The following is a 22,226-nucleotide window of genomic DNA, read 5'->3' on the forward strand; positions in this document are numbered from 1 at the left end:
CAACGACCCGGCTGCCAAAGATCGTCTCGAGAGAGGTACATCACTTGGACTATTAAAAACAAATTATGAAAAGTTATATGGATGGTATAAATAAAAAGATACTCTTGGTAGGTCAAAATCAAAATGATGAGATGGAACGATAGATTTATGAAATACAAGTCAACATTATTATCAAACTCAAAAGTTTGATTCACTGCAACTAATGATTCTCAATATTGATAAATCTGCCAATTGTTTTCTTATGATTTAGTCTATTGATTACAACTTAACGAGCTGTTTCAGAACTGTGTCTCTATTTCTATATAATAATACAACTTCTACAATTATTTAGCCTGTCGAAAATGACCATGAACGCATTTTATGTAATCTATGTAATCTAATCTATTTTGTGTATCTAAGTGGTATTTAGAAGCCCTCTCTGCTGGCCATGAATACAATTTTGACAGTGAAATACAGATCCTTTATCTATTTTGTTGGCCTACATGTAAATACACTGAGAAATACCGGAATCAGCTAAACAAATATACGTTTTATAAAATGAATGTGTGTACAGCCTGCTCATAGTGACCCGTCTGTCTGACCCTCAGCAAAGTTGTTCCTCTCAATAACAGAGACAACATCGCAGAAAGACTAGGTGCTACTGTGGATATTATTTACGTGTTTAGCGGTATTTTTTGGGGACTTTTGTGGAACAAACTACAGCGTCGGCTGATGGCTCTGGCTTCGCGAGACGTGGTCCCAGAACAGCGCGAGCGGCATCAGCATCAGCATCTCAGATAACCGGAAGGATGCTGTGGCAGGGAGGAAGCTTGGGGATTCGATTGTGCTGACGCTGAATGCGATTATAAACAGCTCCGTCCTCAAACCGGACCACGTCCATTTTTTTATTTCATTTTTCTATTTCATTTTTCTGTTGCTGTTGCATTAATAGCTGCCATGTTCCCATCGTGTCAGTCGAAGCCCGCGGACAGCAGCAGCAGCAATAGGAGCTCCATCGGTAAGATGCTGCTCGGGGTCTTTGTGGTGTACCTGCTCCACACCGCCTGGCTGCTGCACGGCTTCCTCAACACTAAGCCCTGCGATGGAAGCACAGACGAGCACTGCATCACCTCCTACCTGACAGCAAGAGCCCGGATACAGGTTAGCACAGGCCTCTGTTTCTTTATTCCTTCATCTTGAGAGCAAACGGACAAATCAAGGGTATAGCCTACCAAAAACTTAATTTATGTAAGATCTGGCTCAAGACACTGCTGCATAGGCCTGCCGTGTTTGTCAGGTTGAACCATTAAAAGGAAATTTCAACATGCAGGTCTACATATATTTGGGACACAGCCAGGTTTTTATTTTTATTCTCCTTTTTTTTCTGCAGAATGTCATTTTGGACCCAGTGCTTTTTCTGACACGAGGAGACTGCTTTGAACCTCTTCTCTTCTTCTCTTTTGTTTGATCCAGATGAGTGTCTTCACCTGCCTCGTGCCAGACAACAGCCAACTCCACCTCGCTGTGAAAATAGACCCGTTTGACCCACACTCTACATTTGAGAGGTGGGCTTGTTGTTGATCCATCAGAAGACTTCCTGCTCAGTGCTTGTTTACGACCACAACAGGAACTGGAACTGTGTCCGCATGCTATTTTGTTTTTTACAATATATCTCTTTATTAAGAGAGACAAAAGCGTATTCGTGCAACTCTGCCTGGCTGTTTTTAACTTATTGTCTCCCTCTCTCTCTATAGGCAGGTGAATGTCTCTCTGCCAGAGCAGACTCGGGCTAATGGCACTCTGTTTGCGGTCGTGTACGTTCACAAAGCCGGTGTTTCCCCTCTGGAGGACATCAGAGAAGTTCACTACGCAGCTCAGCTCACCACCTACATCACTCCCACACACACAGAGGGGCAGAGAGACATGCAGAAGGTAAAATGTAATTCAATATCCGTCACAGTCATATTACCGCCACCATTACCGTGTCACCTTTACAGCGAGACTTAGACATGCGGCCTTGCTGCAAAAACGCTGTTTTTGTGGCTCCATTAGAGGTCCAGTCCCAGATCAGAGAATACTGTATCCCACTGGAGGCCTCACCTGTCAATCACTGTGATGTCAGAGGACTTCACCTTCAACAAAGCGGGGCTTCCTAGTGATGTGAGGCGCTACATGAGAGTGTAAGTCACATGAGCCCTCTGCAGGCCAAAGCAGGTGTCAGAGTGCTGCTGACTCCCGCATTATTGTTGCTTCTCATCAGTATACTCCAGTGCTGGAGCGAGGAAAGCTTTCAGCCAGTGATCTTTAGTTTATTTGAATAACTGTCAGAGTCTTTGGGAGGTAAATTTACCGTACATTGAATTGCTGCATGATTGCGACTCTGTAAAACACTTGTGAGTGGGAGTTTGACTGTTTATCGAATCTAAGCAAATCTAGATCGTAAAGCAAACACAAATCCTGTCTCTGGCTATATAAATGCACGCATGTGTATATTTGTTCACCTCCCCCTGGCTGTAAATAAGGAAGGTGCCCCGGGCCATCGTCTCTAGATTAAACTGTGTTCCCTTTTCTCCTTGTAGCTCTCAGGAAGGCCAACACATGATCTACCTCCCTCTGCTGCTGGTGAACGAGCTCAGCTTCAGAGTCAGAGACCTCCTGGTAGGACAAGTTCACACACAAAGTTTAGACCTCGTCTAATAAATACTGGGCTGTGGATGAAATGACCTTACATCCATCTGTCCATACATTCATAGGCGATCAGCAGCAGCACTGTTCAGCTCCCTCTGACTGTGTCCTACGAGGGAATCTCCTTAAGGGGGTTCAGGTTCTGGGTGCATCTGCAGGACGTGGTTTATTCCCTGCGACAGTTTGGTGAGCTAATACGAGAACAGATGTATAATACAAAACCCACTACACAGTTCAGCTTTTGGCTTTTCATATCACATGGGCAGGAGATTGAACTCAACCAAATCCTTTGATACTGCATCTTGGTGTTTATCTAGGCTTCACAGAGGAGAACATAGATGAAATTAAAGAAACGTTGGTGGGCTCCAACCTCTACCTGTTAGTGTTGACTGCACTCATCACAGCTCTGCAAGTAAGATTACACAACACCACAAACAATGCCATACTGTACACACATTAGAATCCACCTGCTGGTAGATATCGCATGAATTATGTAATGAATCCTAGTCTCTAGCTGAAACATTGCATGGCAACTCAGGCATATTGCAAGTTAAGCATTGCAAAGTTAAAAGTATATGTTTCCTCTCCACATCTTTGGTTTTCTACAGCTCATCTGTGAATTCTTGGCTCTTAAAAATGACTTCAGCTCATGGAGAAAAAAGAAGAGCATGGCGGGAATGTCCAGGAAGTCAGGTAAAGAATTAAACTCAATTAAGCAAGCTCGACTTTTCTATATTAGTTTGCTACGTTTTTGTCGAAGAGTCAACATAGGAGGGCTTGCCGGCAACATTAGATTATAGTTTTGCTGTAAATGACGTAGCACAGTGGCTGGAACACGGTTGAAGTTGGGTACTAACTGCTCCTTTGGTCTCTCCCCTCTCCGTTTGTAGTTCTGTGGCGTAGTCTCAGCACGTTGCTGATCTTCCTCCATCTGCTAGAGGAGACCAGTCTGCTGGTGCTGCTTCCTGTTGGATTGGGAGCATGTGTCGAGGTATTTAGCACAACCGGCCTCCTCCCAACAGAAATGCTAAAATAAAGATCACAGCAGAGAGTTTTAACTCACTAACCTGTCATATCGCCAGGTATGGAAGGTGTTTACCGTGTTTAAGATCCAGTTTCAATGGAAAAGCTCCAAGCTGCATGTGAGTATGGTGCCGGTCGAGTGGTATTATTCGTTGTGGTTGAAATAACTTCGCTGTCTTTTAGCTTAGCTGGACTGTTGCTTCCAGCCCTGATGCAAATAATCAATACATTTCTTTCTAATCTACTGTTACTGTGTAGGTAATTAAGCTGGACGAGGAAGAAAGAAAGACAGTAGAGTACGACACACAGGTATGATCTTTTTCCTCAAACGTTAAATCGCTTGAGTTTATACTCTGCTGCAGGCTTTGTTTGATTGTTAATATTGTGTGTGTGTGGTTTTCTCTCCAGGCGTCCAGATACTTGTCCTACTTGGTCTATCCTCTGTGTATCAGCGGAGCTATTTTCTCACTGGCCTACTTACGCCAAAAGAGGTGAGCTTTGCCACGCAGCTTTAAATGTTGCCAACAGATGTCATACACCCGTTTGTGGAGTCTGCTTGTAACATTTCAACACAAACTCTTTCCTGGTTACATCTTGGTTCATCTCCCCCTACTGTACTGAAGTGTTTTAAGCAGTCAGATTCAGATCAGACCTGAGTATTTCTTGAATAAAAGTAAGATGCTTTTTTGGTTTTAAACTATTGCCTAAACTTTTCATAATGTACACAGACGTAGCAGCTACTTCGTTAGATATTAACATTCATTTGTATTGTATTGACAGTTACTACTACTGGTTGGTGAACACTCTAGTGACTGGTGAGTTGATCGATGCGATTCATCGGTTCATTGTACTTCATTGAAATCTGGTCAGTTTTCCTCATTTAATGAAGCTACTTTAATATGAACCACCAACGTGCCACATTGACGCTGTGCCTCTCCTCTCAGGAGTGTATGCCTTTGGCTTCCTGTCTATGGCCCCACAGCTCTTCATCAACCACAAGGTGTGTCCCGTCTATAAGTGTATCAATTACCAAATGATCTGATCATAGTGCTGAGTGAGATGAAATGACTTTGAGTGTTGTAAGCTACTGTTTGAACTGTCCTCTGGTGTCTCTTTGTGTTTCTCCACTCCTCTCCCTGGATCAGCTGAAGTCTGTGAGCCACCTGCAGGGGACAGTGTTGATGTACAGAGTGAGTGTGACTGATTATATTTGCATTCCCAAACCTTTTCTAGGAACTTTGTATTAAATTCCTCCTCTATTTTGCAGTGGACTCAGTGGTTTCTTTTATTTGATTCTGTCTACACAGCTTTGCCAGTGAATGAGTTCATTCTTCTGTCTTTTTCCTCTCCTCTCTCTAGGGAGTGAACACGCTGATCTCAGACCTGTGCTCCTGTGCCTCCTTTTTGTCCTCGTCTGGATCCTTCTCCTCCTCTCATCAACTTTCCTGCTTCAGAGATGAGCTCCTCTTCTTCCTCTACCTCTACCAGCGAAGGTAAACCAATCCACTCACAATGCAACAAAACACACTCCAGTGTTTGACCGTATGTATCTGTTGAGAGGCCCGATCGGATAACACTACAAAACCCTTGCATGGCACAATGAATGTGCAGATGTGTGTCAAGTAGAATTTACGCCAATATTTTTTTAAACTTTCTCACAGGGATGTAGTACTTGAGTCCAGTCTCAATATCACTTTTTTTGAAGTCTTGCACTTGTCTTGGTCTCATGCCTTGTTGGACTCGAAATTGTTGCTACTGAGAACTGCTCAAGTCATTCCCAGCTGTTGATTTGGGATCAGTTGCATTCAATTTTCCCAACGCAATCTTCCTTAACGTACCTGTAGAGACCTGTAATGGTCCTCAAACCTAAACATTATGAAATGATGAGTTTGACGTTAGAAGATGGATCAATATTGTTTATAGATCGATTATTTCTGTCCATCCTCACTCCTTAATCAATATATTAGCTCTGGAAAGACACTATTGCCTATTGCTCTCTTGAACAGGGCTTGATTTGCTCTAGACTCTAGATTTGGCCTTGATTACTTTTGGACTTGGTCTTGACTCAGACTCAACTGGACCTGGTCTTGGACTTGACTTAAGTGGGTCTTGACTGCAGCCCTGCTTGTTCATCTTCAAATATACTGTATGTAAAGATGTACGGGAAGCCTTCTTTGCTGCTGCTGACAGTTTTCAGTGTTTTCTGTTCAGCACCCAATTAACTTCTGTCTGGAGTTGTGTGATTATAACCCTGCTTTCATCTCATATCTCCAACAGGCGTTACTCCCACAAGGCCAGGAGGCGAGAGTCTGGGACCCAAAGCAAGAAACTAAAGACTCAATGAGGAGGACACATTCCCTCCCCTTCCCCTTTTTTTCACAGATGAATGCACAAACACACAAAAACAACGTTGAAGATGTGAAATGGAGCCTCAGGCAGGACACTCGGCCGTGTGCGCCACGGCAGCTTCAACTGACCCAAGATGAGCAGTTCTGCGTCTGACTCGTCACTGCTGTACACTCACGGTGCCGCTGCTTTTTGCTTGGCATCGATGAAGCTTCCCCCTTTACTCCACAGACACTCTGCTGCACATGAAGAATACCGACAGTATCATATCAGCAGTCGTAATGTGCATTTGCTCGATTCTCCTCTTTATGGCTGTCTGTTAAGCGTGAACCACAATTTTCCCTTTAAATTTTAGTTCAAACTTTATTTTTTAAATATAGATTTAGACACATACAGTATATTCTGTAATGTGTGCTTGTTCCGCCACTTACATGAAGCTGGAGCGGCCTTCTAATAAAGGCACAAGAGGTTCTATGGAGCTTTACGCTTCTATAAATTGAAATATTCAAACCTAAGACATCATCATTTTTATGGTTGCGCACTGTTGCACCCAATGAAAATTATTTTGCACAATTACCCCAACTCAGCGCAGCATATTTGTTTTATTTGGAGTCTTTGTGACCCTGAGTAGAATGTAAAATGATGTCCTATGGTTTGAACATTGCATGGCTTTGCAGCACAAGTGTGTAATGACAGACATAAAGGTGCAACATGGCCTCTGACAGTTATGAGAAGATCAGACCAGCAACATGAAGCACTTGTTACTCTTCATCGAGGATAAATAATAAATAAATGACTTGTGTTGAAGGTGGTTTATGCTGGAGTCTGATCCGGTTGTTTTGCAGGTAGGTCTGTGTCACCGCTTGTGTAAATGTAATGTTAGTCATATCCAGAACATCATGAGATAAAGTATTTTTTTGTATTTTGTCATCCTTAATGTCACCCTTGTGTATTACATATAGAGTTAGTTCCACTGTACTACTGTGCAATTATTTTGTTAAGATTGACTTTGCCATGTTAACATATAAGAAGAGACCAGACTATTGACTGCAAATATCCTGATGGCATGTGCCTGCAATGCATTTTGACTTTACAACATACAATGTAGCTGTTTATTGGAAGTTTTGGTTTGTTCCCTTTTCATTCAGCATCGCATAGTATGAGAAACATTTGTCTACAGAAGCATAAACACAACACTGTAAAGTTACTATTTTATCAAGCCGTTTGTTGTGATCATATTACGCTGATCTCTGCGCTAATTCTTTCATTCTTTGCTGACTGAACTGCTTGAGCTGAAGTATAATTTACGAACGTCAAATGATTTTTAAAATTCATTTATATTTTTTAATTGTTTGGGCAATGCAACCTGCTTGTTTTTTTTTTATTACTATGAAATAAAAATAAAAATGTAACTGGCTTTAAGGTGTCAGCAAATTGGAAAAGAAATGTTTGTGTCCGTGTGTATGGGTTGATGTGTGCGTGCCAGTATTTCTATCAACCTTCATCATGTGCGATCAGGAGACAAGTCAACACAACAACAGACTCATAGTTATGCCAACTGCTGGCCTGGTTTCTATTGAGGAAGTTTCATGTATGCAGTGAGTGTGTTTAGTGTCTTATTACATAAGAATGAGACAAAAATCCTCAATGTGTCCCATTAAGATTCAGGATTGGTGTCAGGAAATACATTTAATTGACAGAGAATTCACCAAAAGTGTGTTTTTGGGGTGACGGTGCTTGTGGGCTGGGTGTGTACTGGTGCATTCCTCTGTTAACACTGGACAGAATGACAGATATGAGGATGACGTGACTCCACATACCTAGTGAGACACTTTTACATGATGCTGTTTTTTTGTTTTGTTTTTAACTTTAATCTGTGAATCACAGTCAATGTTCACGATTAGACAGGGAGGGTGTGGTTGGTCAGATAAGGTTTTGTAACTTCTAAGAGGCAAGATCTCATTTATTTTGATGAAAGGTTTTTAAATGTAATAGTATTGCAGTGATTTCAGCAGCCAGTGGAAGGCAGTGAACAAAATGAGGGATGTGACTTTGATAAACGTAATCACACCTTCATTTACAGACATATCTGGAACCTTATATTTGATATGTGTCATTGGCTAATGGGCCGAAAGATCATTTCCACAAATAATGTATAATAATGATCATAATGTTTTATGTATATTTTTGAACCTGCAATAACACTTTCTTTGGGCCACTTGAGAGCAGCAAAAAACAGGTTGTGAGCACAGCATTTACATCTACATTTTGAGCTAATATGTCAGCAAACAGATACATCAGATACAGGGCAAGCTTTGTCTGTTTTAGTGGCCTGACTAACACCACATCTTATAAGACCTAGATATTTGTGGGCTAAACAAGACTGGTATAAGACAAGTCTGTAATAACAGCAGGACAGAGAACTAGAAAGTTGAAAAATTGACTTTAGAACAGTGTTGGGGAGTTTTTGGAAAGATAAACAATGAGCTGATGCTCCTTCAGGCCAAGGGGAGCTGCAGATTCAGGTGATCATTTTACGTAGGTTCATCACTCAACCCTTTTTACACTGTCATTTAATCACTGCTTTAAAAAGACATTGATCTTAACCACTTTAATGTCAAAATGTCATTCCTGTTTTTGTTATTCCTGCATTCTCTCCTCCTCAAAGTTCAAGTTCAAAGTTCAAAGTTCAAAGTTCACTTTATTGTCAAAGTTTCCACATGTGTTATGCATACAGAAAATTCGAAATGCCGTTTCTCGCAGTCCCACAGTGTAATATAGACATGAACATATAACATATAATAGAATAAAATAGAATAAAGTTAAGAACATAAGGGCCTAGATAAAGGATTAACAAGTAGCAGCAGAGAATAAAAAGTGACTGGTGCTGGATGAGGGAAGGGTGTGTGAGGGGGGTATTTGTTCGTAGCAGCAGAGAATAAAAAATTAAAATAAATAAATAGAAAAAGTGACTGGTGCTGGATGAGGGAAGGGGTGTGAGGGGGAGTAGATGTCCTGGTATGTTCCATTTGAGGCAGTGGGGAAAGGTGGGTGAGGGGGAGGGTAGAGAGGTCAGGGGAGAGATGGCAGGGGGGGAGAGAGGGGGAGCGAGAGGAGAGAGGGAGGGAGAGAGTTCAGCATCCTGACCGCCTGGTGGAAGAAGCTGTTCCTCAGCCGGGTAGAGCTCGAACGGAGACTGCGGAACCTTCTCCCTGAAGGCAGGAGGCTGAAGAGGCTGTTGGAGGGGTGGGTGGGGTCACCCGCAATGCCGAGTGCTTTGCGGGTGAGGCGGGTGTTGTAAATGTCCTGTAGTGTAGGGAGTGAGACTCCGATGATCCTCTGGGCAGAGTTCACAATGCGCTGCAGGCTCTTGCGGTTGGAGGCGGTGCAGCTTCCGAACCACAGCGTGATGCAGCTGCTGAGGATGCTCTCAGTGGCGCCTCGGTAGAATGAGAGCATGATGGGGGGGGGGGCTCCTGCTCGCTTGAGCTTCCTGATGAAGTACAGGCGTTGCTGTCCCCAGCCAGTGTGAGGAGCACACTGCTGAGGATTAATACCCGCAAGGCTGCGGGACCTGACAACATTCCTGGTCGTGTGCTGAGGGACTGCGCAGAGGAGCTCACGGATGTCCTCACCGACAGATGTCCTCATGGTGGTTATTATTAGATATAAGTATGTAAGTAAATATATATATAAGTAAAGAAAAGAAAGTCAACAAGGCTTGAAGAAGCCCTCCAACATAGGTTGAGCTGCACATACTGAGTCATGACATAACAAATATTTGTCAGACACACAATGTTTCAGTGAAAGGCAGTCTAACCCAATGAGCCACATTGTGGTTTTAATTGGCAGGAGATAAATAAAGGACAAGTATCTATGAAACCATGGCGAGATCTTGGAATGTCATACGCTCACAGGGCAGGGCGCACCAGGTTTGACAGCAGAGGTTCAGGTTCAGGTGGAGAACAGACACTCCTGTGACACCCGACATGAAGATGCTGCTCGGTGTCGTGCTCCTCTCCCTCCTCGTCCCACCAGGTATGTAAGTTAACCTCAGACTCACACATGGTATTGCAGGGGGTTCAGTAAAGGCTTCAGTTTAAGTGTTGCTAAAAACATCAGAGAGTTTAAAATCACTGCTCCCTTCCTTGTGTCTGTCTTAGTTGTGATCTAGAATGAGAAATGTGAGTTCAATAGTTCAGTTAAACTAACCACGGTTAAATGTTCATTTGTTAATCGTTTGTTTCTGGTAGCAATTTCAAGATGTTTTACACTGTGACAGATTGCTGGTTTTTCTATTTCTTATTTATTTAACAATTGATTAATAATTAACTTGTGTCAGATGGTTAGGCCTGTCTCTAAGACCTCACCATGTGTTCCAGTGGCTGTAATAGTATTGGAAATATGTAACTCACGTAAAAGTTTAATTCAAGATTTGTAAAAATGGGCTCTACAGAAATAAGACATGTTTTAGCGATGGTCTGTCTAATTTAAGTCTTTGGGTTTCTAGCCGTCAGAATACATCTGGGTTCATTTTAAATGTTCGATGTGCATTTTGTTTTTATTGTGATGCATCACCACTGTGACAAAAGAGAGCAGAACAATAACCTGAATGGGAGGAACGGTACAGCCTGCTTTTCAATACTTATACTTAAAATAAGCAAGCCGGAGTTTTGACTTTGGGAGTAGCTGTCTTTCTGGTTTGGGGTGTGGTGTATCAAACACATTTATGGAGTCATATAATGTTCTTCCTCTATAGTCAGATTGAAAATGTCTAATAATTCCCAGTCTGCTATAGATTTAGCATTTTAATTTGGGGCTTTAATCCGGGAGCAGACAATCAGAAGCCTCATTTTGACTCCCGATGCTTGTTCGAGAAGGAACAACCCTGTCTTCATTTGTTCGCGCATCATTCTCAGAAGTATCTGCATTTATGTCACAAAGACAGCAAAAACAAGTTATTTCAATTCTAGTCTGTTATGATTTTAAATATCAATTCTCAAAATATGTTCTCAAGCAGACAACTCAGTGAGAGCTTAGTCCCAACTTCATTAAGATTCTCACATCCTGTGAAAAATCTAAATTGTGAAAGTCACAAAAAAATAATTGTGACTACCAATAATTATGACCCAACCTTGACCTAAACCATGACCTAAAATGAGTGACTGAATAAATAAATGAAGGGAAAGACTGTATTAGAACAGATCAGGTTTTTCCCTCGTAACTTCTATAAAATGTCAAAATCATCAAAACTCTGATGTGCTGAATCTCTCTTGGCTTAGTCCTCCGTACAGGAACCGACGGATCTTCATGGAACTTTCATCAACGGACGTGCTACATGTTGTGTACTTTATATTGTGCATTGGCTTATCGCACATCTTTAAACTTACTTCAAATCTTCTTCTCAGTTTCTTTGCCTTGTTCCTCATCTCTGCAGGGCTGTCACTGATTTGCTATGTGTGCAGTGCTTCTGCCACCAATGACATATGCAACGGCAGCAACACCACCCAGGAATGTCAGGCGCCTCTGGACATCTGCATGACCACCGTCGACATTTTAGGTATTAATGATAACACAATATCAGGTCATATCCCTGGTCAGTAATGTAAAGAACTGCTATTTTTTTAGAATCCAGTATCTATAAAATGTCTTTTTGAATCTAAAAAGTATCTCTAAAATAGGTCTTGTTGTTTTATTGGAGGGTCTTTAAACTTTACAGCCTCTGAAAATGAAAATGTGGCAAAACACAGTATTTAACTCAGGAAATGACTCACTCCAATACCCTGCTGTTTGTGTGTGTGTGTTGTTCAGGCTCTGCCAAATTGATTACAAAGTCGTGTGCCAGTGAGGCCACGTGCTTAGGAGCTGCCTCGGCCTCCTCAGTCGACTCAAACGGGAACGGAAACACTGCCAACTGCTGCAACAGCTTTAACTTGTGTAACTTCAGTGGCGCCGAGTCCATTCACACACACGCGGTACTGCTGTCTTTGACTGCAGGTGTATTATTACTGCTGTCACACTGAGGTTTGTGCTGTCAAAAGCTGTGGGAGCTACACCGCGGCTGTGTACAGAAAAGTGTTTTGATGAATGTCTCTAAATCTGTAAATGTTATGTAATATCATGTTGAAACAGTTTAGCTCTTAAATTATGTTGAGATTGTGCTTTAAACACGTGTAATGCTGATCAATACCGTACACAAGTTTAACATTAAACGTGTTGACAGGACCCTGAGCTCCCTGCGGTGATGATGTGATGTGATGATTGTTATATTTAAAAAGCCATCATAGATAATGTATTATGGCTTTGACCATCACTGAATGCAGTTGTTCAGCAATGTTCTCATACTTTTACTTCCTGAGAAATCTCAGGAACTTGAACACTATCCGATTCATGCTGTACTGTGCTTAATTATTCTAATGGATTGTCCAAACTACAGCCTGAAACCACTTAAGATGGTCTGTGTATCATAATATATGCAGCAGTATGACCTGCCTCTTAAATCCTCCACCAGCAGACACAATCAGGGGATGAAGTCTCATCTTTGGTTGAAAGACTAAAAAATAATTTCTATTCCGGATACAACATTGAGACGTTGAAACCATAAACCATTTTTGTTTTACAGTGTATTTGAATCTGTGTAACTCCTTTGAAGTTGATGGTTTGAGAACAAGAGAAATTACTTTACAGGAGAAACTACCGGTACTCCCTGTAGAACTTAAATGTCGTACTTGACGAAGAGAAATTAAAAAGAGATATAAAATGGACCACAGCGGGGAGCTTCCCTCCCCACGCCAACATTAACATTAAAAAAACCTCTTGATAATATAAAACCTGAAATGTAATGCTTTCAAATAAATCTCTATGAGAGATTAAAAAAAAAAGTGGACAGCCTGATTTCCTTTTCGTCATTTTTTTTATTTCATTTTTTTCTCCTCCTATTTGACAAGATGGCTGATTTAGCCCAGAAGACAAAATAAAAACCAGTGTTTACTAGTACTAGTTCTGTACAATTCACCAGTGATTCACACCAGTATAGCTTACAATATACCAACAGGAGCCGATTTACACAACGACAAGATAAAATAGATTGTTTTTTACATTTTCTTTAATCCCTATAAAACCCAGATATTTGAAAGTTTCATTGCTGGATAAACCTGGAAATCAAATCTGGGTTAAATAGGGTTAAAAAAAGTTAGGTTTTTTTTTTTTGGTGCAGTGCAAATATGCTCTTCTCCATACCTGTATATCATGCTATACTAGTACAGTCACCAGTATATTTCATATAGCAGTATGTCATACTCCATGTGGGGTCAATTAACAAAGACACGTGTGATCTGCTGCATTTTCAGTTCAGTGTTTTGTGTCTGCAGGACAAGCTCCAGTCATGTGGCTCCACATTTCATGTGTGTGTGTGTGTGTGTGTGTGTGTGTGTGTGTGTGTGTCCCTGGGGACTGTTGGTTGGAGGGACATATTTAAAGAGTTACACCTGACAAAAAATGGGACTCAAAGCACAGAGGTTCCAGTTGTGAGGTTTGTTTGTCTCCCCAATAAATTCACTTCGTGACACCGGTGGGTGAGGGGACAGTTAAAGGCGTGACACCAGTCTTGTATGAGGAACAACTGGACGCTATCAGGACTGTAGGTGAGGAGAAAGAAAGGAGACGACACACTGTCCTCACAGAAATAGGCTCAGTCAAGCTCAGTGACCAGTCTGAGACATGATGTCCTTCTCTTCCTCTGGGACAAACAGGAAATATCCAGTTTTACCAAGTAAATCCTCAAAACCCACCTTCGTTTCTTTTGTTTTTGCTCATCAGAGTCAGTGCTGGGATTGAATATCTGCTTGTATTCTAAGTGTTCAGTAAAGAGGAAGAAGATTGTGACTGCTGAACCAACACAAAGAAACATGGAGCCAGCCGATAAAAGGGTTAACTAAAAAGAGAAGGGAGTTTCCTGTCTGCGGTGTTTAGCCGGACAGAGTTGGATTCTTCACATTTGGAGTCTTTAAAACTGGCTCAGAGAGGAGTTGAGGAAGACTTCACGAAGGACAGGAAGAGTGAAAACAAAAGAAAAGTGTGTGAAATGGAGGAAAAAAGGCAAGGAAAGTGTGTTCTTTCTTCAGGCAGCAGACCGGCACTAGACTGTCCTCCAGTTTTAATACCCGTCTCTCCCTCCGTCTCTCCCTCCTTCTCCTCCTCGGCAATTTCCGAGTCGATAAATAAAACACGGTGAGACGGAGGAAAGACGGGAATGGATGGAAGAGGCTGCTTCTTCAAACCGACGCCGTCTTTACTGTGACTGTCCTTGCTGAAGAATCCGATCAAAGCAACGCACGTGACCAGAGCTGAATCGATAACATGTGGTTTGATCTGCCCATTCAAAGGAATCCATGGTGATGTGGGGATTAAGTTCACATCCAGGGGTCACGACACATGATATCAACAAATGTATTGATGATGGCTGCTGGCTGACTTCTGAGTCCATTTCCACAGTGAACTTTCATGCAGATATGTTGCAGATCAAACACCGTCTGAGCAGGTTCTGATGGCTTTGCTTAAGAGTGTTATCCCGATAAGACAAATCCACCTGATGTCGACAGTTCCAGATCTAATCACACCCATGATAGTGTTTCTTCTCGGAGGGTTTTAAAACCTTTTAATCCCGGGATCGCAGGAATCCGGCTCATCTGAGGTCTAGACCCATATTCTAAAAATCCCGACACTTCCTCTTCGGCTTTCCTCCTCTTGTCATTATATTACAGGCCAAAGAGAGAGAAGCTGCCAGGTCCTTGATTCAGGAAGTGTTGTTGCTGTTCTTGTATTAGGAAAGTCACAGTGGTGGAGAGGCGTCCTCGGCTCCCAAAGGATACGACATCTAACGATTCTTCACAGGCTGTTGTCGTTGTTTTTCTCCTTTGATGTAAAGCAGTCAGCTTACACATCATGATTCTCCACTGCTAAACGGTAACCAAAGCGATGATAAAAGACCAGTTTCCCGTTGGTCAGCTCAGCCGTCCGCGGGGCTAGTGTGGGCGGGACTGGGACATCATCTTGAGCCGCGATTGGTCGATGACGTCCAGCAGGTTTTTGGCATCAACTGCGAGAGCGTGAGCCGCCGTCAACATCTGCTTCTTATAGTCCTGCTGGAGACTGGGACAAAGCGAGGAACATACACACCGCATCACGCATACAGATTGGTACTGGTGGTCGATGAGCGAGTGAGATGAGTAGTACAATATCAAAGCCTCCATTTGTACAATTTTAAGATCTCTGACTTTGACGCCCCCCTGTGACAGCATCAAACAAGACACTCTGTCTGTTACTGTTTTGACTTTGTTTCAAACACTGACTTAATATCATTTCTTTGTCTTTAACTGAAATATTTTAGTTAGTGTCCTTAAAATGAATGATAATGTGCCCTGTGATTGACAGCACCCACTAAACATCTAAAATAAACTGTAATAAAATATAAGGTAAGAATGTAGGTGTTTATTAGACGGAAACGTCACGTCGTCTTCCAAAAGTAAGGCACTGTAAGTCAATGAAAACTATTCTTTCTGTATTGTAATGTTAGTATTTGAACATACCTGGTCATCACATATTGTTGGGCTAACTTCATCTTCCCAATCAGCTCGGCCAAGTCAGAGTTCAGAAGTTTCTGTGCCATCTCGATCTGTTGAAGGAAACCAGGGTGTTAAATATCGATCTGGTAGGATAAAATACCAACGTCAACGGATGCTAGTGTGAATATAAATCCTTTATCAACATTCAATGAAGATAAGGAAACATAATTGATTCCACACTACTCAAAATAGATGATAAAACACACACAAGTGTGTGATTTTACCTCTCTGTGTGTACTGGCTGGAAGTTGTGGTAGAGTCTCATCCACTGTGGCCAATAACGTCCTCAACGCCAGACCCACGTCCTGAAACACGCACACCGCGTTACTCAGGTTAGCGTCAGAATTATACAAAACAAATGGGAAATTAGGGAATAATTAACATTACTGTGAAAAAAATACTGTGTATACGTGCAGACTTATAAAAATAAATAAATCATAAAGTGATTTAGAAAACACCAGATTTAGATTAGAAATTAAGTAATTTTTCCCACACAGAAGTGTGGAGAAATATAGATAAAAGTATAAGACAAAGGCCCTCATGTGAGGACTTCAATTACTAAATACCTACATTTAATAGCAACATGGAGTGAGAATAAAAGGTCAGATCTGTGGAGTCTGGTTTAGCAGAAACGATTCATGTGAAAGGAGTATTTAAATTCAGCCCTCTGAAGAGCTGTGCTAAATAGAACAGCACTAATCAGCGTGATGCTTTCAAGTTTTAAAGGTCAAGGTTTGCAGCTCAAGAGAGGATAACTGAGCCTCGGATACCTTGACCATGGGAACGTATTCCTCTGGAGGAGCCGGTTGAATCTTGCTCGACATCTCGATCACGGCTTTGACCAATCCCGTCACGTTCTCGTACACCTTGTCGTTGGAGCGGTCCAGATTGGCCGTGGGGGGCGGGCTTATCTCTTGGGGCTGCAGCTGAATGATGAGAGAGCACAAAAAAAGAAGAAGCAATGAGTGACTGGCGGACTGAATGAGACCCGGGTGACACGAGAACGAGTTGAGACTATGTTGATGAAAAAAAAATATATATATATATATATATCCTGCATGATTATAGAGACGTACATGAAACATGCTTTTCTGACCCTCAGCACATCCAGAGGTAGAAAGTAAAACATACAACACACTGCTTTGTAAATAGCCGAGAAGACAAAACAGTTTAAGATGAACAGAAGAGAACTGCTGAGCACCGTCAACTTACAAAAAACTAAAATGAGTAGATTAATGAGTAAATGATCTGTGACACAAGATGTTACATGTAGCTCTCTATTGTGGCCACTAGATGGCAGTAACACATTGGTATAAATTTATATGATTAAAAATAAATAAAGTCAAACTGGGTTTATATTGTCACATCAAAAACCACAAATTTGGCTCAAATGGCTTTTCAATCTGTGCAACATATGACACCCTCGACCATTAAGATGAGGAGAAACCTTTAAATGAGGAAAACGTTGCAAAAGTAACAAAGGAGGGATCCCTCTTCAAGCCTTGAACACTGCTTCATTAGTTGTTTTCTAGTGTGATTAAAGTAAAATAGTGTCCAGTGTGAGAGAGGGGGACATAAATACTGTTAGTATAAGACAACAAACACAACTATGAAGATTTGGAGGTTAGTTTTGGGCATAAAAGACTGACTGGCATCTACACAAAGGGAACAGAAGGTTGAAATAAATGTGTTTTATGTTGATATTAAAACATGCAGAATTTGATTTGTTAGACAGAGAAATAGAAGAACTGATTGGATGAAGGAATCAAAAGAATCTGGGTGTGATCGACGAGCAGACAAGACGCACAGTAAACACACACAGACAGTGCGCCGCTTACCCGCCAGGGCTAGAGGTCGACAGTAAGGCAGAGTGCAGGAGGAAGAGGAGGAGGAGAGGAGAGAGGGAGTAGCCACAGGAAAAGAAGATAAAAGGAAAATATTAAAGCATTGAAAACATGCAACCTGTATATTTAGTAAATGTATCCTCGTTTGTGTGTGTACAGGTTTTTCTCTGTATTATTATGAGCTACTGTACGAGTGTTTGCACCTTCACTCCATCGTTGTAACTGTCTCCCGTATTTAGACAGGACAGACTGCCCACTTGGCCCTGGGCTCCAGGTCGAGGGGGCTTCTTTGGGGGCGCTGCATGCTCTGCAGGAAACAACATATACGTACAAGTGAAAATGATTTCTACTCGTAGTTTTACAGTCTCATGCATACAAGTTCTGGACAAATTGTACTTTTACATCCTTCATTCTTCTCTTGCTGAGGGACCAAAGTGCCCCAGCAAATGATGTGATAGTTCAAATCACTATCAACGTCAGTGTGGCGCTCCAGCTAAAGATTATTGATTAATAGATGTCTATGAAAAAAGTGACATCATTAAAGTCTAAAATCCTAAATCAAATCAAAATGATATAAAACTCAGACACTTATTTAATCCTCGAATTTGAAAAGTCGTTTTTATTTAACATCTGAAACAATGACTCCATTATTTAAAGAAATGTTGCCAATCAATTATCTCTCGATTGACTAATCGACTAACTGTTTCAGCTCAACATGACAATAAACACTTCAATGATGAAAACAGAAGCGCGGTGACAAAAAACTGGAAACTGTCCCTCAAAATCTCCCAAATGTAAAACAATTTTAAGGCGATTGTTTTTACGTTTCGTCTGTATTCGGCTGCCTGCACGGTGAGCATATTCACTCGTCGAGCACACAACATATTGAGCTTGAGCTGCAGTCTGAGTCCATATGAACACAGTGTCGTTTGCTCGCTGGCTGCAGAGTTCACAATCTGATCTGTCCCATTGTGGCATCAGACCGTAAACTCTGCAAGCAGACAGTGACGAACACAGACTGACACTCAATCTGCTGGTAGTGGGAGAGACAGCGTCTGTATACACAGGGTGAGTACATAGCTCTATCTCACCCTGAGACAGAGCTATGTAATGGTATACGTGTGAACTGCATACTTTGGGAGGACAGATTAAAACAATAGCGGTTGGATGTAATTACAGACGGTTACCGGCCTGTCTATTACCTGGTTTTCCAACGGGCTGGTATATGTGCTGGTTTCCTGTCTGCACAAACAAACACAACAACAAAACACTGGGTTAGCAAGTGCTCAGTCACACATGTAATCAGAAGCTTCACAGGAAATTGGAACTTCAGAGGCAAAAAACACCGGCTAGTTCTGAAGAACCCTATTTAATTTAATTGTCACGCGACAGGGCGTCTCAATTTGTTTGGTCAAGGAGCCGTTTCTGTTTTCTGAGGTGTGTGGTCGAGCACTGTGTTGCTGTGTTGTCCCAACACAGGGATAACAAAAGAAAAAAAACATTTCCTTTGTTAGTGCTACCCCTTGAAAACCAGATAAAACCCCGCAGCATGTCTTTATGATTTGATGGTTGTGTGAGCATAAAATTATGCCACGAAACTCTCTTGTGGTGCCAGACATGTTATACATTTACTTTGTTGTACTATTACTGAATCTCTGTTGTTTTGTTTCTGTGTGAGAAAACCACCAACACCCCAAAATACTCTACTACAGCATCACACACACACAGGACACACACACACACACACACACACACACACACACACACACACACACACACACACACACACACACACACACACACACACACACACACACACACACACACACACACACACACACACACACACACACACACACAAGCTTTTAAAACCACAAACCACAGCCATTCAACGGGAGGAGGAGGACAAGCAGAGAGATGAATTACAGAGACAGAAATATCTGGCCCATGGCAACTTCAGAATGCTAAAACAACTTCTGCTGGCATCAAGAACAAAACATAATTTAGATTGAGGGGAAACAACTTAATCACAGAAATGCTTTGAGAAAAACACAACGACTCCAGTTTCACTTAAAAACAAAATTACAGGAAGGAACAAGCGATGAAGTTACCTTTCAATACCTCCTGTGTCAAAACTATTTTAGACGTCTCAACTGCATGTAACCACCACTCTGTGGTGCGAGTGGAAATGTGCATCTGCCGCTGTAAATCGTTTCAGTTACACCCCAGTGCTCAATTAAATGTTCTGTTCACAAAAGTGAAAAACAAAGAAATGATGTCTTCTTTCAAAAACACTGATATTGTTGCACACCATGTGACTGTGGCGATAGCTAATGAATATTTTCCGATTTGATTATCAGATTATTACGTTCTTGAGTAACCAATTAATCATTGGGTCTCAAAAACGTCAGGAGACGAAAACCTATAAACATGGGTACATTTAGCATCGACTTCATGACGAATCATTAATAGACTATTCAACGAACCGTTTCAGCTCTACAATTGAGAAATATGACTTTAAGGACATTTATGTTACATCAGCAACCACAAGACATCTAAAACATCATCCTGTTAAAGTGACACACGCCCTTACGAGTGTGTCGTCAATGGACAGACTAGAGCACAGTTGACTACAAACCACCAGCATGCTGAGTTACTGCGAGTACCACTGGGACAGACCGAAGAATAAAGATGGCTGCTTCTTTTCTCGGAACAGTGCTCTATTAATAACTGCCGATGTTGTGGGAACCCATCGACCCCTCGTCGCTGAACCAACCTCTGACAGGTCACTTCCTGTCCCTGGATCAATCCCCTCAGCTCTAATCAAAACAAACGCATGCTGCAGCCAATTGCAGCGAGTCCAACCAAGAATGTCAACCTCCGTCAACATTTGTCTTCGTCGGACAGCATCCTCTCCTAAAAACACAAACGGTTCAGAAAAACAACTTCCCTTTTTGATGCGGTGGGAGTGGGAGATGGTGGTGATTTTGAGAGTGAAAGTTATGTGAAGTACAGTTCATTCAGGAGAAATACCTCAACTCCCTTTGGTCAAAATGTATTGCTTTACGAATGAGCCTATGAACCACTGCCATTGTCCTGCTGCATGTATGAATAACACCAACAAACAGTGAGATGGATGGAGACAGAAAACAGCTGCAGAAAGTAACTTACCGGTGGTTGGAGTCCACCGTCTTCTCTGTCCAGACTCCCTCTAGAACTTCTAGAGTCTGGTTTCTAAATTCACACAAATAAACATACAAATGATATCTCCATTCAGTACTTTATAGTATATAAATAGTATATATATATATATATAGCAGTATATTCGTAAGTTTTGGGCTGGATTCACTTTAGTTTGCTGTCAATTAGAGATTCACTGAGACGGACGAGTTCTGTATTCACAGTTATGCAAAATGTTTGCATATTGCTTTTTCCAATGAACAATAAGTCCCATTGCGTTTCTGTTTGTTCCTTTACGAGCAGTGTTTGATTTAGAATCCTGGGATATTCCCTGAGACAAATACCCTTTCATGGCATCCCATCAGCTCTGGGTAAATCACATGCTGTCGTAAGACTGGTGCAAACTTAAACCAGTAAATTTACTGATGTGCTTTAAGGGTTGCGGGTTTAGAGAAACATGTTTTTACCATCAAAGGACTGCCACATACAGCCATATTACTGTAGGAATACATGGCAATAAGCACTCTGTAATTAGTAAATAAAGGGCAGTTTATACCCTGTCCAAGTGACTCTGACTCCAAAATCCAAGTTTAATCATAACTCTTACGATGATTATGTGAATGAGGAAATGAATGAGTGAATCATAGCAGTGAAGCGACACAATTTCTTCTTTTTTTTAAATCAACGTACACATCCAGTCTCCCTGCATGGAACATACTGTACAAAGCTGCAGGATACAGACGTGCAGGACTTGTTTTCCTACACACAAAATAACCTTTTTTAAATAGAGGCACAACTTTTCAGATTGACATTTAACCCCCGAATCACAGTGCAGCAACCGCGACGGCATAATAAAACCTCACACAAACACCTCTACACATACAACCCTCACACCCATCCGTGCCTACCAGTTTTCCAAGACAGGACTTGAAGACCAGCATTGCCTTTGAGTTCATCAAAGTTGTCTGATGAATCGTTTGAGTCCAAGTTGTTTGAGGTGTTCTGTCTGAGTTGCTATCTGGTTCTGATCTTATTGTATCGCTCTCTATAGCTCCGTCTGCCTGCCTGTCTGTCTACGACTCTGTTCCAGCAGTTTCATCAGGACAAGAATTCCCGATTCAGCTCGAGCTTCCTGCCTCCAGCGCACTTATATCCGACTCTGACGCATGGAGAGAGGGAAGGAGAGGAGGAGGGATGGAGCACACTGCCAAAGAGCCGTCAGTGTGTGAGCACGTCTACCCTTCTCTCCCAAACCATTCTGTTTTGTCCTCCCTTTCTCCCCCCTCGTTCTCGCCCCGCCCTGAAAAAACAGCCAGCCTCCAACACGCACGCACATAAATATACGCCTTTCCCAGCTTTTCAGTAATTTTGTGTGTTGTCAGTCAGTGGTTGTGGGTCACAGACAGACTGTTGACTGGGCTGTCAGATTGTCTAAGCCTATCATTAGCGTGGAATTCACACAGGCCACCCCTGCCTACAACTCTCTCTCTTTCCCTCTCACACACACAAATTCTTGAGTAAAAACCCCAGACAGCTCCTTCAATCA

General features: G+C 41.9%; 3 protein-coding genes across 6 annotated transcripts in view; 2 read left to right on the forward strand and 1 right to left on the reverse strand.

Moving 5' to 3' along the window:
* Nucleotides 1–936: 936 nt before the first annotated feature.
* Nucleotides 937–7,394, forward strand: LOC306782316 (lipid scramblase CLPTM1L-like; the record flags this gene model as incomplete). Its single annotated transcript, XM_079275623.1, has 17 exons — nt 937–1,140; nt 1,453–1,544; nt 1,734–1,911; nt 2,032–2,159; nt 2,559–2,637; nt 2,733–2,850; nt 2,982–3,076; nt 3,273–3,357; nt 3,555–3,655; nt 3,747–3,806; nt 3,946–3,996; nt 4,096–4,178; nt 4,468–4,502; nt 4,632–4,687; nt 4,833–4,877; nt 5,047–5,180; nt 5,965–7,394. 17 exons carry the CDS (start codon nt 937–939, stop codon nt 6,029–6,031), a joined length of 1,611 nt encoding a protein of 536 aa, XP_079131749.1. The 3' UTR covers nt 6,032–7,394.
* Nucleotides 7,395–10,022: 2,628 nt separating this feature from the next.
* LOC306782768 (uncharacterized protein) lies at nt 10,023–12,056 on the forward strand (the record flags this gene model as incomplete). Its single annotated transcript, XM_079276207.1, has 3 exons — nt 10,023–10,071; nt 11,471–11,593; nt 11,845–12,056. 3 exons carry the CDS (start codon nt 10,023–10,025, stop codon nt 12,054–12,056), a joined length of 384 nt encoding a protein of 127 aa, XP_079132333.1.
* Nucleotides 12,057–12,968: 912 nt separating this feature from the next.
* LOC306782214 (focal adhesion kinase 1-like) overlaps nt 12,969–22,226 on the reverse strand; it is a gene marked incomplete at its 5' end in the record, with an annotated part of 55,884 nt that continues 46,626 nt past the window's right edge. For all 4 annotated transcript variants that reach the window (XM_079275461.1, XM_079275462.1, XM_079275460.1 and 1 more), the window contains 7 exons: nt 12,969–15,183; nt 15,621–15,706; nt 15,881–15,961; nt 16,427–16,582; nt 17,704–17,807; nt 18,703–18,742; nt 20,672–20,734. In XM_079275461.1, coding sequence (XP_079131587.1) covers nt 15,057–15,183; nt 15,621–15,706; nt 15,881–15,961; nt 16,427–16,582; nt 17,704–17,807; nt 18,703–18,742; nt 20,672–20,734 — 657 coding nt within the window. In that variant the 3' untranslated portion in view covers nt 12,969–15,056. The remainder of the gene's footprint in view (nt 15,184–15,620; nt 15,707–15,880; nt 15,962–16,426; nt 16,583–17,703; nt 17,808–18,702; nt 18,743–20,671; nt 20,735–22,226) is intronic.

The sequence above is a fragment of the Melanostigma gelatinosum genome (assembly GCF_949748355.1).
Source record: "Melanostigma gelatinosum genome assembly, chromosome: 9".
NCBI lineage: Eukaryota > Metazoa > Chordata > Actinopteri > Perciformes > Zoarcidae > Melanostigma > Melanostigma gelatinosum.